At 33.6% G+C, this 20,517-nt stretch overlaps 1 protein-coding gene across 3 annotated transcripts in view; it reads right to left on the bottom strand.

The window, feature by feature from the left end:
- ATRNL1 (attractin like 1) overlaps nucleotides 1–20,517 on the bottom strand; it is a 779,330-nt gene that overhangs the window by 419,846 nt on the left and 338,967 nt on the right. For all 3 annotated transcript variants that reach the window (XM_049103125.1, XM_049103126.1, XM_025467337.3), the window contains exon 25: nucleotides 7,047–7,108. In XM_049103125.1, coding sequence (XP_048959082.1) covers nucleotides 7,047–7,108 — 62 coding nt within the window. The remainder of the gene's footprint in view (nucleotides 1–7,046; nucleotides 7,109–20,517) is intronic.

Below are 20,517 nucleotides of genomic sequence, written 5' to 3'. Positions count from 1 at the left end.
GTGAGATTTCTGTTCATGTCTTTTGCCCATTTCATGATTGGATTGTTTGTTTCTTTGCTGTTGAGTTTAATAAGTTCTTTATAGATCTTGGAAACTAGCCCTTTATCTGATACGTCATTTGCAAATATCTTCTCCCATTCTGTAGGTTGCCTTTTAGTTTTGGTGACTGTATCCTTTGCTGTGCAAAAGCTTCTTATCTTGATGAAGTCCCAATAGTTCACTTTTGCTTTTGTTTCTTTTGCCTTCGTGGATGTATCTTGCAAGAAGTTACTGTGGCTGAGTTCAAAAAGGGTGTTGCCTGTGTTCTCCTCTAGGATTTTGATGGAATCTTGTCTCACATTTAGATCTTTCATCCATTTGGAGTTTATCTTTGTGTATGTTGAAAGAGAGTGGTCTAGTTTCATTCTTCTGCATGTGGATGTCCAATTTTCCAAGTGCCATTTATTGAAGAGACTGTCTTCTCCTTCTACAGTTTGGCTATTGTGGACATTGCTGCTATAAACATTGGGGTGCAGGTGTCCTACTGTTTCACTGCATCTGTATCTTTGGGGTAAATCCCCAGCAGTGCAATTGCTGGGTCATAGGGTAGCTCTATTATTAACTCTTTGAGGAACCTCCACACAGTTTTCCAGAGGGGCTGCACCAGTTCACATTCCCACCAACAGTGCAAGAGGGTTCCCCTTTCTCTGCATCCTCTCCAACATTTGTTGTTTCCTGTCTTGTTAATTTTCACCATTCTCATTGTGGTTTTGATTTGTATTTCCCTGATGGCCAATGATGCGGAGCATTTTTTAAAAAGACTCTCAATACTGTCAAAGCTCTTACATGGCTTATCAAGAAAAAAAAATGAAATAGGAAAAGAGGCAAAACTCACAATGAAAAAGGAGACATAATTCTAAGATAAGAGAAATTCTAGAATATTAATTTTGGAAAATATATGGCAATAAATTTTTAAAATAAGGTGAGATAGACAATTTCCTAAAGAAAACTGCCACCTGTGTTAAGAAAAAATAGAAGTCCTAGGGGCACCAGGGTGGCTCAGTGTTTGAGCATCTGCCTTTGGCTCAGGTTGTGATCCCAGTGTCCTAGGATCTAGTCCCACATCGGGCTCCCTGCATGGAGCCTGCTTCTCCCTCTGCCTGTGTCTCTGCCTCTCTCTGTGTGACTCTTATGAATAAATAAAATAAAATGTTTTAAAAAAGAAAAGAAAAAATGGAAATCCTGAGGTGTAAATATTAATGAAATTTCATAAGAAACTGAAAAATCTATCCACAAAAAAATAAAACCATACAAAACCAAACTGAAAAGCCTTATCAAATACATATCGTATTATAGGGTGGTTCTACCAAATCTTAAGGCAAGAGACAAATCTATTGTGCCAACCATTAAAATTTACCTTACTGATCACTGACTACAGACAACACAATTCACCAAGAGTACCAACAACTGCGCTCTGAAATCCATTGCCCTGTTCACTTCCATGCTTCCCAAGGATGGTCTCTAGTCAATGACTGAGCATTGCAAAAAAAAAAAAAAAATGACTGAGCATTGCTGTGATGACAAAGCAGGCCTGATCCTGAGAGAGGCAGAACCTGATGAGCGATTTGGCTTTAGGAGTGCACTGAAATCTCAGGCTCTTTCACTCAACTTCCCTTTCTTATGCTCTACTTCACAAAGGTCAGATCAGCACTGCATGTTTAATCCTGTCTTGGTGTCTGCTTCTCTGAGGACTTGTAGTTTGGGTAATAATGAGGTTAAAAAAAAGGAGGGGATTTGAGACTGGCTCACTTATTCTTTGAAGGGTAAAAGAACACTATCACTGTTGGGAGTGGGGCATGGACAGTCTCTGGGAGAATACTTCAACTGCTAAAACTTTCACCAGTGGGAACCTGGGAAAACTGCCTTCAAAAGAGACTGGGTTAGCTGATTACTGCTATGTTGTATTATATCAGCACTGTGATAACGAGACACTGAAGGCCCTTGACAAACATTAGCAACTAAATATAAAACCTAGAGAGTCCCTCTCCTAGCTTTCACTGAGGCCCTTATCTTTGACACTGGAAAAGCCAATATGGATGAACAGCATGCTGATGATCTAGCCGTTAGAGCTGCAAAGCCCAAGATTATCAAATGCTCAGCTAGACCAGTTCTTTCATGCATAGACAGGGCTGTGGTTGGGAAAACCTTGCCCTTGAAATATGGGATAGGAATATTTAGAATGGAATATAGAGATGAATGCTTCTGAGCATGCTTCTGCTGGTTCTACAACCCCCTTCCATAGTAATAGAGGCAATAGACATGCCCCTAATGAGCTGCCACCTCCTACTCTCCTGCTTGCCAGACTGATAACTAGGTTTGTTTGTTTAAGCATTTATTTATTTATTTATTTATTTATTTATTTATTTATTTATCAGAGAGAGTATGCACGTGCACAGTAGGGGGAGAAGCAGAGGGAGAGGGACAAACAGACTGCACATTGAGCACAGAGCCTGATGCAAAGCTCAATCTCATGACCCTAAGATTATGACCTGAGCAGCAATCAAGAGTCAGATGCTTAGCCAGCTAAGCCCCCCAGGTGCCCCATAACCAGGTTAATGAAAGCATAATACATCTTGGCCTGATAAGAAAGGGAAGCTATTATATACTTAAAAGAGCTATAAAAATAAGCTAGAGTGTACTGGCAGGAACTAGGGGAGTATGACAGGAATTGCATTTTGGTGGTGTTTAATCAAGAAGGATAGCAGGTAAGACTGGATAAACAAGAACTCATGAATTTCGGTGCATATTCTCAGGACCACAGGAAATATAATTCCTTACTGAGGACTCCTGAGGATGAGATAGGCAAAACTTGCTGCTGGAGTGATTCTTAGAAACCTAGAAAAAACAACAGCCAATTGAAAGTAATGGAAATGTCCTAGTTGCCCAAGCAGATGGAAGAGAAAGGAATAAAGAAGCCAACAGAGACATTGAATGTGCTAGAAAGGGTATACTATGTAAGGGCAGACAAACTACCAGTAGATTATGTTCCAGGGGACACATCCTTGACCAAGGCCACTAGAGAAAGAATACACTGATGAGAGGGGCATCACTTCACTAAGAAGTTCAGTGGTGACTTTCTTTTGCAGACCAGAGCTGATGAGAGGCAGTAATAGGGTTAGACATTGAGTAATGGGGCTTCAAAGTAAAAGATGCCAGGTGTCAGGACTTAACTGACAAAATCCAGAGCCCACAATTATTACCATAACGATCAATAAGACTGTTGGAGGAGACAAGGGGTTTGGCCCACAAGGAGCTGTGGAAATGATTAAAAATGCCTGGCATCCTTAGGGGTCAAATAGGTGGGCAGCCAACAATGGTGCTATTTAGCATTTAGTTTATTTTAAGTAAGAATGAGGAAACAACAGGCTGAGAATTGCTGGTCCAATAGAAAAATCATGGCATTCTGCTCAGTTCCCAGATGAGCTAATTTACAAAGCCAGATCCCCATTACAGAGCAGGGGAGAAGAAAGGACATCTTGAAACATCTTGAATAGTCTGCAAAATGATCCCCAATGGGACCATTGTATGATCCCTACCCATATTTGTGTATATTTGTGTATATATACAGGTATATTCACAGTAATATATACATTACAAGAGGAATAAGTAGATATTAAACACTGGGTAAGAGATGATGACACATATTCAAGGACTAAAATCTAGTGGCCCCTTGTTAGATTTGGAGTGTCCTCAGGAGTCATGCAACAAATTTTTGCTAAATTTTGGCTCACAGGGGACCAACTGTGTCTATGGATCCATCCAGTGATAATTTCCCCAGTTCTTAAGTATATAATTAGAATTTATGTACAAAGTGTTTAGAATAACCTGTACATTATATCCCTGGCCTGTGGGGTAAGATCTGTCATGGTGAGAAAAACCACTTAGGCAACCTCTAAACCCTCTATCTCGTTAAGATGGTAAATCAAAAATGTTATGTCATCCCAGTGAGATAGTGAAAATACATACCACTACATATTTTAAAAGGTCCAAGGGCAGTGGTCCCTACTGTATCTCCATTTAATTTACCAGACTTAACTTTTCAGATTCATAAAGACTTCCTTTTCCACTTTACATACCAGACAAAAACATTTATTTTTAAAATAACTCCCTTCCAGTTTTCTAATCATTTAGTATGCTATACTACAGACTCACAACAACCACAAAATCATTTAATTCTACATATGAAAGGACTGAGATTTTCACCTACTAACTATGAGCTTTCTGATGGTATAGAAAGCTAAGATCAAAGCCAGGCTATGCCTATAAATGATCTCCCTAGTACTTGCCCAATCATGTTTATCCCAGAACTATGCCCAATATAGAGGTTAAAAACTGACAAGAGTTTGTGAACTGGCCTCTATCGAATCAAGGCTAAACTGAAAAGCTGACATATTCACCTCTGCTACATCAGTAACTCCGTTAGAAACAGCAACAGCAGTTATAGTGGCCTGACTGAAGGATGTCCATACACGCTGACCTGTTTAAAACTCTTAAAATTTAGCAGTGGCTTTATTTAAAAAAAAAAAAAAAAAAAAAAAAAACTTTAAAATAGTCTATCCATGTTTTTTCTTAACAATGAGATAATTTTAAAACAATCTAATTTACATTTCCTACTGAAAGAAATTTAAATGACAAAAAAGCACATCAAATATATTTTATCTCACACAACAGGTAGAATATTTTATTTCACTTTGTCCATGATGACAACATAATAAATAGGATCATCTCTAAGACATGGAACACATTAACACTAGCTTTCTTTTAGTTAATAAAAAAGCTATTGAACTTAAATATGCATACAAATTCAAAAGCTTAAAATAAAACCCTAAACATTTAATAATTTACATATATATTCAATTTTGTGGATTTTTATACAGAGTTGAACTTTTCAATATATTTCCATCCATACTCTTCTGCATCAAAAAACAGTTTTATTTTGATGCTTTAATAATGCTTGTTTTATTCTAACTTCTAATACTTTCCAAAAACATTCTATAACCTAATAAAGAGCCTCAAAATCCATTTATACTCAGAAGTACAAAATCATAAAACATAATATATTTGTTTCCTCATTTCATTTTTAAGGGACAAATTTAAAATATGCATACATACTTAGTGATTAATATGTTGATAGCATTAAATTCTGGAAATCACAACTTCTAAAGGGAAAGAGACAAACACGACTGTTTTCAGAGCAAAGCGACCAACATGACAAAGGTTTCGATAACAGAAGAGGATAAAGAAATAGGGAATATGTAAATTGGAAAAAAGTTTAGAAACTGAAGGGCTATATAGATGGAGATGAGAGATGAGGCTTGCTCTGTGTTGAACCATATGGATGAATGAGAGGTGATATTATGGGGAGACAGATTTCATCTCAATTACAAAGAACAATTAGTTATCTGAAGATAGAAAATGCTATCTCAGGAGATGGCATGTTTTCATCATTAAAGGCATTCGGGCATAAGCTAGATGAGGGGTTGGGCAAATTATGTCCACAGGCAGAACTCAGCCCACCAGCTGTTTTTGTAATAAAGGTTTATTGGAACAGAGCCACTCCCATTTGCTTCCTTATTGGCTATATCTGCTTTAGCACTATAGCAGCAGGTTTGCATATATACAACCGAGATGGTATAGCCCACAAATCCTGAAATATTCCCTATCTGGCTCTTTATAGAAAATGTTTCCTGACCCTGTGGGGAAGGTAATAGGAATTCAAGTATTGTATGGGTGTCTAGACAAGATAACCAATAATGGTTACTTTGGCACTTAAGAAAGTGCTTGGCATATCATCTATGTCAAGGATTGGGTTGTATAGGTTTCTTCATGAAGTACAAAGCAACTCAGCCAATTTGGTAAGTGGAGGTCAAAATTCATACTGCACTCTATAAAGCTGTATGCTACGATCTAGGGCTATGTCTGCCAAAGGAGAACACATTTGTCTAATTCACATAAAGGCACTCAGTGGACCAGTACAACCTGTACGTACAATAATCATATTAACAAAAATAACATCCCTTCCTATCCAGATGACCTAATAACATAACATCTGTGTTATCTATCACTGACACACTTCTCCCAATCCAATGTTTCTTTATTTACATCCTATGGAAATAATAATAGATGTTCCCTGGAAAGAATTTTTATAATTTGGGAAATGCTGCAAACTCTACCCTCTCCTTTAGAAAGATACATCACAAAGTAGCACATTAAAAACTCTAAGGAGGGCCAACTTGATGCCTCAGTGGTTGAGCAGCTGCCTTTGGCTCAGGTCAGGATCCTGGATCGAGTCCCACATCAGGTTCCCCTCAGGGAGCCTGCTTCTCCCTTTGCTTATGTCTCTGCCTCTCTTTCTGCATCTCTCATGAATAAACATAAAATATTTTTTTGAAAAAAAAGTGAAAACTCTAAGAAAAAAAAAAAACTCTTGTAATGTCAGTGGTAGAAGTAATATCAGCTATAAACAAACTAAAAGAGCCCTATTTTCCAAAGTTGTTTAATTATAAAATCTTTGTATGAACTTACTGCTAATACCTCAGATAACTAATGTTCTAGGGAATGATGCTCTATTCAAAATCATAGTATTTCCAGATTTGAAGCTCATTGAGGAGAGAAAATACATTCCTTACAGATTTTTAGCACATTGCTAAACATATATGATAATCACCTAACAAATAATTGAAATTATTTAATTCTAGAAGATATACCTAATCCAAGGTGAATATATTGCTAATTTCATTAATGAATTACTTATGTGACAGGAACATAGTTATCATCTTCTTTTCACTGATTCCATTAGCAATTAAATAGTACGATAGCAAAATCATCTTGAAAAATATATTTCAAGTATGTTTCCTCTGCTGTATAGTATATATTTAAGCATATAAAACTATTCAAGACACACCACTTATATTCAAGGTTAGAGATTTGATAAATTACCTAACAGATTGGTAGAACATTATCAGAATATAGGTTTAATAAATTCAAAGTCAGTAAAAGCAAATTACCTGAAGAAGGTGACAAAAAACTGCACAAGATCCATGATTGTATTATGTTGTGAGAATGCAATCTGAAAAATCAAAATAAAAGACAATTTGAAACCTACTCAATATATGTTCTTTTCCAGTATTGGTGGTGATGTTTCATGGCATTTGTACATACAATATTTTTAAACCATCAAAGGATTTGGATCACTACATTATAAATCATATACGCTGAAATTAGAACTTCATCTAGTACACCTAACAAATTTAACAACCGACAATGAGCACTTCTATATAGGCTATTACATTAAATGGTTTTAAAAAACTATTACAAAATTACCTCAAGAATGTAGGCAAAGTTTCATGTGCAATCCTATGACATATTAAATGTGCCTAACTAAAAGATGCAAATGAGATTCTTCATTGAATAATGATCACATTTTCTATTAATACAACTAATAATTTCTTGTATGCCAAAAGAAAAATAAATTTCAACTCTATTAAAGAAACAGGATATGTTTTTCCCCATATATTTTTGTCTAGAGAGGTTGCATGCAGCATGCATACAATTATTTTATTATACTCTACTCAAAAAATAAAATGTTGCTCATTTTACAATTTCATGTTAATAAGAAATTATTTTTGAGAGGTGAAACTAGCCAATAAGGTAAAGTTGTTTTACATTTCTGCTAACATAGAGACTATACTGTAACACAATTCTTCAGTAAGTACTACATAGGTATATTAGTCAATAATACGGTATCTGAATAGAGAATTTCTGATTTTGAAATCACCTTTTCACTTACTAGGTATAAATATTTTGGATAATTATTTATCTATGTCTTGGTTGTCCTAAATGTGAAAAGTAATAATAAAAGTACCTACTTCACAGTGCTAGAGGAAAGATTAACTGAACTAATAAAAATTCTTGCCATAATACCTAGCATATAGTAGGTATAATAAATATTTTATGCTTTTACATCATGTATTGAGCAATGGTCAACATAAGTGAATTTTCCCAGATAGCTGAAGCTAAACCACTAAGTTACTGAAATCTTTTTCCTTTAATAATCTTTTATGAAGATCATTCAAAAACATGGAAGTGAATTTCCATTTCCAGTACAAATAGACTAACAGGGATGAGAAATATCGCCTCCCTTAAACAACTAGAAAACTATACAAAGTATATCACACACACAAAAAAAATCAGACATTGGACAAAAGATATAATCCAAGAGTAAAGGAAAACGAAAGAGATGAGCCTTACAATTATCCCAGCTTTCATTGCGAAGAAGTAACACTAAGGAATTTAAATGGCATTTTAAATAAGAAAGACCAGTATTTCTTATATAAAATAAAGAAGTATAGTCAGTTGAGAAGACAGTTAAATTTTTGGCATATACATTATGGCTTAAATATAGTGACATTCATTTCCAAAAAGCTTCTAAGCATTTGAAGAATTACAAAGCACTTATACAGAGACTGAGGAAAGATAATTGCTGTAGGAGATTGGTTATAGGTGAAAATGTCTTAAAAGATTTAAGAAAAAAATATCTTTTTAAGTGGAAAAAATACAAATGAATTTTCTCCCCAGGTGACTATCCATGAGAGTACATTTGAAACAGATATTACCCTTTCTGCGTCCACATAACTAAGTACCTTGGAACAAAAATCATGTTTAGAGACAAATAAGCGAAACACTGACACAGATGAAAATATCTACAATATCTTACTTTTTCCCAAATAATATCTGAATAAAGTAGTAATTAAAAGAAGAGTCTCCAATTTATAACCATGAACTTCAATTATGTTACCTATCTATACCTATTAATATAAAAGAAAAGAAGAAAGTTTTCATAATAGATATGAATGATATTTTGACTCCAGCTTGTATGTAGAGGATAATCTGGGATTCCACTACCAGAGGGTGATGAGACACCTAGACTTTCCAAATTAACACATTTTCTAATTTGTCACAATGATAGCTGCAGTTGTTCACAAATTAAGTTGCAATGTGATGATTGAACAAGAAGTAAAGTACTGTTTGGAGACCTTGACCAACTTTTGTTACAGATAATACTCTACTACCTTTCACAATGAGGAGTATATGACGGCATAGAAACTGATGGGGGAGGTCTCTGTCAGAAACTATATCTGAAATTCAAACTGCCTTAAAAATAGAAGCAAGTTATGCCCTAAAGTAACTAATCTGTTAACATAAATGCACTCAAGAGTAAATGCAGACTTAGCACAAGCAATCTCTGTACTCAGCATATCATCTGGATGCTAGAGCTCCAAGTTGAAAAGCATTCCATTTCATTTGTTCAAAAGGAAAGTCAGCAGGACAAAGTGTTGTGAAAATCTTTTAACATTTTTCTCCCCCTGAGACTTTCTATAGGAAGTTCTACAGGAGACAGCCTCTGGAAAACACTATGTCAGATAGTTCATTCTCAGCCAAAGATGTAATAATCAGATTGGACTGATGTAGAAATGGAAGGCAGATCTAAGGATGATTAGGTATTATCAATGAATAAGGCCCAGCAGACACTAATTCAAGCAAATTCCCTCATATAAAGTGCCAATTTATTCATCCAACAAATATTTCACTTCATATCTACTATATTCTGAATACCATATTAAGTTCTTAGATGTATCAGTGAAAAATAACATCAAAATTCCTAATGGTGCTGATGACCGCAGACAAAAACAGTAATAATAATAAATTATATAATGTGTTAGAACTTGGTAAGTGCTAATGGGGGAAAAAAACATTAAAAGCATCCTATTTTGATTATATTGTGTGTCAACTATACTTAACTTTAGAAAGTATCTTATTTTCTATATTTACATATGTAAGACAGGGAATCCACTCCTTGGTGTCTAAAAAGTATGTGGAAGTGCTGAGAAGAGACAGGAGGAAAGGTAAGAGTAGCAGAGAAATATAAAACATAGCATTAGATTCAATGTATCTGGCTGTCCTCAGTTTTTCTCTACTTAGAACAGAATCCAGCAGTTCTAGGCCCTTTCCAATGAAACTGGACAGCCCACAGGGAAAGGAATAAGAAGACAGAGAGGGAGAACCATTTTAAGTGATGTTGAGCATTTGTCTTCACATGGCTGGCTCCTTATTATCCAGATCTCACCTAAAATAACACATTTCTCTAAAACACTCTCTGAAGTAGGTGCTGTCTCTTGAACCTACTTCTTTTACACTTCAGTCTGAAACTACCTTATCTTAATGGTTGATCATTAGTTAAAATGTCTTTCTCCACTAAAATGTAAGCTTCATGAGAATAATAGCCTTGTTCATATTGTTCATAGCACTGTCCCAATACCTAGAACAGCATTTGGTACATAGCAAGCATTTAATAAATGTTTGCTGAATAACTGAATATACTGAATAGCAAAATTTGGCATAAGAGTATCCTTAGGACTTCATATAAGCCATGAGACGAAACAGGCATCGATGTTATTCTGAAAAATATTTTTAAATTGTTTATTTGAATTTGTTTTATAAACCAGTAATCATATATACTATAATTATATGCTAATTATACATAATGAAATATCATTTTTCCTTATAAATTGATATTTACTGTGAAGTTCAGAAGTTACAGAAAATGTGTGTTCCTTATATAAAAATGTTTTTATTTATTTTTAGTCAAAGAAAAATTTTATAAGATATACCATTTATGACTTTAGCTACAATATTTTGAAATCAAAGTAACAAATGATTTCTTAACATGTATATTTACCTCAGCTTCTTAATTTCAACAATGAACATTTTTAACTATCTTGGCTTCTAGAAATTTCTTTCAGAAGATAAATTACATCAGACTGAAATCTTCTCAACTAAATAGGTTATATTGCCTGAAATATTATTTTTTAAGCCAGTGGAAAAACAGATGAGACAGCTTTAAAAGAGTGATCATTTAGCCAATTTTATCTAGAAAACAGTGAATCAAATCAGTAACAATAACAACACCCTAACTCTGTAGTGTCTCTCAGAGTATACCTCCTGAGGATATAAAACAATTCTGAACCTAAAATCTATAATGGCCTAATCTATTGGCTGATTTCATTGCTAGAACATGGCCCTTTACAGATAATCAATATGTTCCATTTTGGTTCTGTGGTCTTTCCCATGAAAAATATAAGAAGTTTACACAAGGTGCATTAAAAGTCAGTTTTAAATTTTAGCCAGCATAAATGCACCATTGAAATTCCTGTTTCTATAATGATGTTATTCAAGTCATCCAATAATTATTCAAAGAAAATTAATCAAAATCAAGAGACCAATTATGGTAAAATTTCAAAATATCCTAATTTCCTCCATGTTTTTAAAAAGCCCCCAAACAATTAAGTGACATACTAAAAACTGAGTTGGCTGAATCTATGGCAATAGTGATGATGATTATATATTTTTACCATTTGATCTTACATGCAAATTCATATGTCTAAAATATAAAACCTGAATTTAAGATATGTTATATTTTTCATTAATTAATAATAATGATCAACGTTTTGAGTTTGTGACTTGAAAGCTGCATTAAATGCCTTTGGATAGAGAAGTAGATTAATAGCTTGATATTTACCACAAAATGTCAGAATTTGTAAGAGAGAAAAAAATGTTAATTTGAAGGACAAATTGGTGTGTTTGTGCAAAATGTCAGCTTGCCATAAATAAACTCTGATATAATATGAAATAAATAAAAATGAAAATATAAAGGGATGTGTTGAAATTATCAAGTTCTTTTAACAAACTGAAAATAAAGGAGAAGTTCTTCAAAACATTGTTTGGATCACAGTCTTTCAAAATGCTGACATAAAAGCATACTTACATAATGAAAGTTGGTCAACTATACGCCAAAGCAAGCTATTTTTCAGCTAAGCAATTCAAGATCACAGATTTTTATTTATCCAATTTTTTAAATAAATAAAAGCAAACTGGGGCTTAAGTTAGCTATTACTGGATAAAATCCACCACAATAATCTATCTATTCCAGATAACCATAAGCATCCTTTAGATAATTAACATGACAGTTATTAATGTAATAATATGTAAATTCCTTATAAAGAAAGATTTCAAAATACAGGGTTAAATGGAAAATGAATGATTTTTAAAAGAATAAAACCTATTTCTGGAAAAAAAACAAACATGTGGAATGAACATACCAGACAATTCTGCATAAATAGTACACAAATTTCTGATTATAATTTCTTGAATATTGCTTAAAAAATTTAATGGGGGATGCCTGGGTGGCTCAGCAGTTGAGCGTTGGCCTTTGGCTCAGGGCTTGATCCCAGGGAGCCCTAGGATCGAGTCCCGCATCCAGGTCCTCATGGGGAGTCTGCTTCTCCCTCTGGCCTGTGTCTCTGCCTCTCTTTCTCTCTGTCTCTCTCATGAATAAATAAACAAAATCTTTTAAAAAAAATGGTTTTAATTCTTCTTAGAGCAAATAATTGCCTAACTTTCCTCTTAGTTTTTTTTTGCTTTAATACTTCCTTACTTTCTGGCACTATAAAATACTACAGGATTAGCTTATGTATTTGCTACCCTAGTACATGAATCAACCATTTCTTCCAAGTAGTTTCTTTACTGGATAATGGTATTAAAAATCAAACCTTAGACAGTAGGTTTGCTTGTGGATACTATGGTATCATTGTTTTTAGGCCTTCCTAGTATAGTGTGTTTACTAACATGTGCATATATACATATCTATACATATAAACATTTGTATCTGTATTAAGCTAACCATGAGTTCATATTGATATTTGCACATGTTTTTAGGATGGCTTTCATCAGATAGAGGAATATGTGTGTGTGTGTGTGTGTGTGTATATATATATATATATATATATATATATATAATTAATATTTATTTCTAGAAGCTGGTTCTTTTAAAAGATCAACGAAATTAGCAAGCCTCTGGTCAGATCAAGCAAAAAAAAGTGAGAGAAGTCACAAATTTCCAATATCAGGAATGAAAGAGGGGACGTTACCATAGACCCTACAGAAATGAAAAGGATAATAAGATAATTTTTCAAATAAACTAATGCCCATAAATTCAATATCCTTGACAATATGGAAAACTTCACTGCAATACACAACATGATAAAGCTCTCTTATGGAAAAATAGATAACCTAAGTAGTACTGTAACTATGTAACTATTAAGCACATTAGATTTCTCATTTAAAACCTTAGAGCGGGCAGCCCTGGTGGCTCAGTGGTTTAGTGCCGCCTTCAGCCCGCGGCATGATCCTGGAGACCCGGATTGAGTCCCTTGTCAGGCTCCCTGCCTGGAGCCTGCTTCTCCCTCTGTCTGTGTCTCTGCCTCTCTCTCTCTCTCTGAGTCTCTAATAAATAAATAAAATATTTTTTAAAATAAAATAAAAAAATAAAACCCTGGAGCAACACAACTAAAATAACAAAATAATCAATTATAAACATAGGACTTCATTGGGAATTCTAAATATTTAAGTAAGAAGTAGTATCATGTCTACATCCTCTTTTAGAACACAGAAAAGGAAATAACACTTTTAGTAACACTTATTTTGTGAGACCAGCAGTATCTTGATAAAAAAACCAAACAATTATAAGAAAAAAAACACTAGACACAAATATTTTTCATTAATATAGAAGGAGAATAAAACCTCAATAAATACTAGCAAACGGACTCCAGCAATATATAAAAAGGATAATAAATCAATACCACCTTTGGTTTATCCCAAAATGCAAAACTGGTTCAACATTCAAAATTAATCAATGTAATTTACCAAGCCTAAAGACTAAAAGTGAATTAGCAGAAAATCATTCCAATAGGTACAGAAAAAGTTTGGAAGAATTCAACATCAACTATTGATGTCAAAAACTATCAGTAAAATAATATCCAAGAAACTTCTCTAAAATTCTTGAAAAACATTTAGCTAACATAATAATTAATGGTGAAGAATGGAATGTTTTCCCTTTAAGACTGGCAACAAGGCAAGAATATCTGCTTTCGGGGCAGCCCGGTGGCTCAGCAGTTTAGCACCGCCTTCAGCCCAGGGTGTGATCCTGGAGACCAGGGATCGAGTCCCACATCAGGCTCCCTGCATGGAGTGGAGCCTGCTTCTCCCTCTGCTTGTGTCTTCCTCTCTCTCTTCCTCTGTATCTTTCAGGAATAAATAAATAAAATCTTTAAAACAAAAAAAGAATATCTGCTTTCAAAATGTCTTATTACCACACTGAAGCTCTTATCAGACAAGGAAAAAAAAAAAAAAACAAGAAAAAAAAATCAGAAACAAGTGGAAAGGAAGAAATAAAATAAAACTCTAATTTCAGACACCATGATTTTTTTAATTCTCAAAACTAATATAAATAATAAATGAATTTAGTAACTTCACAGAATACAAATTAAAGTTACAATAATCTATTTCATTTCTACATACTAACAATAAACAATTGAAAATAGAAGTGAAAAACTACAATTTATAAAAGTATCAAAAAAACTATGAAATTCATTATAGGTCTGATAAAATATGCACAAAGCATGTATGTTGAATTTTACAAAATACTAACAAAAGAAATCAAATTAGACCTAGATACAGATATACTGTAGTCATGAATTACAAAGCTTAATAGAATTATGATGAGAATTCTCCCCAGATTCACCTATAAATTCAATGCAATTGCAATAAAAATCCCAGAAGGATTTCTTGGAGAAATTTAAAAAGGGAGATTCCAGTATTTATAAGGAAAGGCAAAGAAAATAGAATAGCCAAACCAATTTTTGAAAAGAGGAACAAAACTGAAAAAGTCACACTATCTGATTCAAAACTTCCAAAAAAGCTATTGTGACGAAGGAAAAGTGAACTGATGAAAAGACAGGCACGTATCTGAATGGGGCAGAACAAAGAATCTAGAAATAAATGTACACAAGCAGAATCATTTGATTTTTGACAAAGGTTTGAGGATAATTCAATGAAGAAAGGATTCTGTTTAATAAATGGTGCTGAAACTATTATATATCCAAATGCAAAGACTAAATATCAGATCACACATCGAAACATACAAAAAAATTCAAATTGGATTATACGCCTTAATATAAAACGTAAAATTATTTTAAAAATTATAAAATCACAGGAGAAATATCTTTGTTACTTGGTTTAGGCCAGGATTTCCTATATACAACATCAAAAACATGGGCCATTAAAAAAGAGAAACTGATAAACTGGATTTGATTAAAATTTTAAAAACTTTTTTTTTGAAGAGAATTAGCAGAACAAAAAAAAAAAGAAAAAAAATAATCTGGGAGAAAGTACGGCAATGCACATCTTAAGAGAACTTGTATCCAGAATATAAAAAGAAATCTCAAAACCATAAAAACATGGGCAAAGATTGGAACAGATACTTCACCAAAGAAAATATATGAATGCAAACTAAACACATGAAAAGATGGTTAATATCGTTAGTCTTTAGGAAAAATTAAAAACAACAAATGACCACTTTACATAAATTAGAATACCTAAATTAAAACAACAAAATTGACAATATCAAGTACTGTTGAAGATGGGAGCACCTAGAATGCTCATACATTACTAATGGAAATGCAAAACTGTACAACAATTTTAGCAGTTACTTAGAAAAGTAAACATACAGTTACTGTATGATCTAGTTGGATAACATGAGAACATATACCCACAAAAATAACTATATGTGAACCTTTATAGTGGTTTAATTAATAATCACCTCAAACTGGACAAAGCCCCAAAATTCATCAACTTGTGAATAAATAAATCATTATATAACCATTCCATCGAAATTGTCAGTAATAAAAAAGAATCAAATGTTTACACAGACATCCACTTGAGTAATCTCAAATATATTATAAAACATATACACAGTATGTAATTCCATTTTATAAAAATTATAGGAAGGTAAATCTTAATATATGTGCTCCCAAAGGGAGCACAGAAAGGCAAATCTATGATGATAGAAAGTGGATCAGTTTTCTATGAGGGTCTGGGGTCAGTGAGAGATGATTAACAGCAATGGTATGCAAAGAAAATTTTTGGCTGATGAAACTTTCAATCTTGATTATGAAAAAGATTATATGATTGTGTATGACTGCCAGAATTCATAAAACTTTGCATTTAAAATGAATAAATGCCAGATTTCAGGTTGTACTACAAAGCTGTGGTCATCAAGACAGTGTGGTACTGGCACAAAAACAGACACATAGATCAATGGAACAGAATAGAGAACCCAGAAGTGGACCCTGAACTTTATGGTCAACTAATATTCGATAAAGGAGGAAAGACTATCCATTGGAAGAAAGACCGTCTCTTCAATAAATGGTGCTGGGAAAATTGGACATCCACATGCAGAAGAATGGAACTAGACCACACTCTTTCACCATACACAAAGATAAACTCAAAATGGATGCAAGATCTAAATGTGAAACAAGATTCCATCAAAATCCTAGAGGAGAACACAGGCAACACCCTTTTTGAACTTGGCCACAGTAACTTCTTGCAAGATACATCCACGAAGGCAAAAGAAACAAAAGCAAAAATGAACTATCGGGACTTCATCAAGATAAGAAGCTTTTGCACAGCAAAGGATACAGTCAACAAAACTCAAAGACAACCTACAGAATGGGAGAAGATATTTGCAAATGACGTATCAGATAAAGGGCTAGTTTCCAAGATCTATAAAGAACTTATTAAACTCAACACCAAAGAAACAAACAATCCAATCATGAAATGGGCAAAAGACATGAACAGAAATCTCACAGAGGAAGACATAGACATGGCCAACATGCACATGAGAAAATGCTCTGCATCACTTGCCATCAGGGAAATACAAATCAAAACCACAATGAGATGCCACCTCACACCAGTGAGAATGGGGAAAATTAACAAGGCAGGAAACCACAAATGTTGGAGAGGATGCGGAGAAAGGGGAACCCTCTTGTACTGTTGGTGGGAATGTGAACTGGTGCAGCCACTCTGGAAAACTGTGTGGAGGTTCCTCAAAGAGTTAAAAATAGACCTGCCCTATGACCCAGCAATTGCACTGTTGGGGATTTACCCCAAAGATACAGATGCAATGAAACACCGGGACACCTGCACCCCGGTGTTTATAGCAGCAATGGCCACGATAGCCAAACTGTGGAAGGAGCCTCGGTGTCCATCGAAAGATGAATGGATAAAGAAGATGTGGTTTATGTATACAATGGAATATTCCTCAGCCATTAGAAATGACAAATACCCAAGATTTGCTTCAACTTGGATGAACCTGGAGGGTATTATGCTGAGTGAAGTAAGTCAATCAGAGAAGGACAAACATTATATGCTCTCATTCATTTGGGGAATATAAATAATAGCGAAAGAGAATATAAGGGAAGGGAGAAGAAATGTGTGGGAAATATCAGAAAGAGAGACAGAACATAAAGACTCCTAACTCTGGGAAACGAACTAGGGGTGGTGGAAGGGGAGGAGGGCGGGGGATGGGGGTAAATGGGTGACAGTCACTGGGGGGGCACTTGAAGGGATAAGCACTGGGTGTTATTCTGTATGTTGGTAAATTGAACACCAATAAAAAATAAATTTATTTTTAAAAATAAATAAATAAATAAAAATGAATAAATGTAATTGTGTGTAGGGGTGCCTGGGTGGCCCAGTCAGTTAAGCTGCCAACTCTTGATTTCAGCTCAGGTCATGGATCTCAGGGTTGTGAAACTGAGCTCTGTGTCAACTTGATATATCTTCCTTCATTGAACCACCCATACCTATCACAAACAATCTTAATTTTGTTGCTATCATAAATCTTTCCATTTGTCTCTAGAAGAATGTTTTCTTAGGTATGGTTTTACATATTCCTCAGATTTATACTTTCTGATTAGTAAAATTGATATATTACTTAAGTAATGAATAAAATTTATTTAACAATTTCCAATACTAACAATTCTTGAACTTATGTCAACCTACTTTAATGAAAAAAGAACTGAAGCTTGGGGCACCTGGGTGGCTTAGTGGTTGTGCATCTGCCTTTGGCTCAGGGTGTGATCCCAGGGTCCTGGGATCAAGTCCTGCATCAGGCTCCCCTAAGGGAGCCTTCTTCTCTTTCTGTGTCTCTCATGGATTAATAAATAAAATATTTACAATAAAAAAGGGGGGGAAATCCCTGGATGGCTTAGCAGTTTAGCACCTGCCTTTGGCCCAGGGAATGATCAAGTCCCATGTCAGGCTCCCTGCTTCTCCCTCTGCCTGTGTCTCTGCCTCTCTCTCTCTCTCTCTCTCTTTCTCTCATGAATAAATAAATAAAATCTTTTAAAAAATAAAATTTAAATAGATAGATAAATAATAAATAAATAAATAAATAAATAAATAAATAAATAAATAAATAAATAAAGTAAATAGTGCCTGAGTGGCTCAGTGGTCCAGCATCTGCCTTTAGTTCAGGTCAAGGTCCCAGATCCTGGGATCAAGTCCCATATCAGGCTTCCTGCTGGGACCCTACATCTTCCTCTATGCCTCTCCCTATGTCTCTCATGAATAAATAAATAAAATCTTAAAAAAAGGAAGAACTGAAGCTTAAAAAAGGAAAACATTGAAAATATATATGGTAAATTTCTCAAGTTTATAACAATTTGGAAAATGACAAATAAAACAATAACAATAATAACAAGAGGAGGGGAAAGAAAATAATTGGGCTTTTGGGATAGTTTGAGAAAAACGTATATAAGGGCATCTATATCAGCATATTTGTGTGATAACATTTACTTTTCAAACCATATGCATAAGATCAAACTTCCTTTTTCTTTAATATCTACATATCCAGTAGATTTCCAAACTTATTTTGTGCTCAAATGATTCATCTTCTGTGTTCAAAAATGCTAATAGACTTCTGATAAAAATTTACAGACATCAGCATTAGGATTCTGTTCTTTCCTATTTTGTTCTATATAAGTTAACCATTATTAGTAAGGGGATGTACCTACTCTACTATGAAAATTAGAATTGCAAATTGAAGAATGATTCCTAGCATCATTCTCATAGAAAAAAAAAATCAAATCTAAATTATGACATCAGTTTGCAGATTGACTTAATAGTAAATTACGAAATCCCATTTACTCAGAAACAGGTAATTTAGATTCAATCTAATTCAATTTAATTTAAGTGGTGATGTATAAGTGTTGATGAGTAGCACTATTGTAGGAGAATACAAAGTACTTAAGCTCAATGCACTCTTTGTGTTTTTCAAGTTATTTGCATTGCAGTTATGTAGTAATTTTTCCTTTTTTATTATCAAGATTCAATTGCATGGCATTACAATTCATAAAGAATAAATGTTACCAAAATAAGATCTCACTTTAGGAAGTGACGCACATCAACTCAGTAGCATGATTCTTAGCATTTCAAAAGAAAAAAAATCATGTTTAATTAATAGATTATTGACATATCTATCATTTAATGTTTCTGGTATATATCTCACAGTCACAAAATTTGTAAGGATATTTGAATGCTAACGTGGTTGGTGATCTATAAAATACTCTACTGAAGACAATGAAAAAAATTTGTTTGACGTTAGAATGATTTACATTAAATTGAAACAGCCTTCTTAAATATATAAATTGATCAGATAATGTATTAAAATGGCAAAAGTTCTCAATGGCCAAATTAAAGTCTGAATAATTGTGTATAAATAGTCACCTACTCAAAATTTCCTACTGTGGTAAGTGATCTGACAGAAAAAAATAATCATTTTCTTAATTTCTAAAATTCCACTAGCAAATATACAATTTATGATGCTATAAGAATTAAACTTTTATAATACATATAACTCAGCAACAGGAAGTAAAAGAAAAAATTTGGTACAATACTTAAAAGAAAGTAAAATAAAAATCCTCAAGTACTTTCATAAACGTTAAAAAAAGTCATTGAGTCAGTGGATTTTGGCAGTAAAATGATTTCAGAATGATAGGTCATAATTTTCCCTTTAACCTAACAATTATCACAATCTTTACCTACATGCAGGTTTTACACCACAAGGACTCACTGACACATTGTTCACCTAAAATATTTTATAGAATAAAATAATTTTAAAATATTTTTGAAATTTAATGGGATTACTGAAGAAAAGGACAAGAGATAGGTAAAGAACAAAAATAGACTTGATATTATAACTTGTATTAAAATATAGATTATTAAAAAGAGAAAGTACAACTTTTAATGAAAATGTAATATAACTACTATTATTTCAGTCAAGATCTTTATACAATAAAATCAGTTTAAACAATTTTCCATTTATTTTTACTTTTACCCCATGTCTAAAGATTCATTTATAATAAATATTTCATATAAATGTATATGTAACATTCCATATTAATTGATAATATCCAGTTCATTAGTTGCCAAAAAAAATTTGAAACTGTTTACTTCTACATACTCAAAATGCATTAAACTATTTTTATTTCATGAATCTAATTTTACAGAAAATCTACTGCC

The sequence above is a fragment of the Canis lupus genome, chromosome 28 (assembly GCF_003254725.2).
Source record: "Canis lupus dingo isolate Sandy chromosome 28, ASM325472v2, whole genome shotgun sequence".
Taxonomy (NCBI): Eukaryota; Metazoa; Chordata; class Mammalia; order Carnivora; family Canidae; genus Canis; species Canis lupus.
The sequence above is the reverse complement of the archived record's forward strand: the minus strand, read 5'-3'. Positions and strand labels throughout refer to the sequence as shown.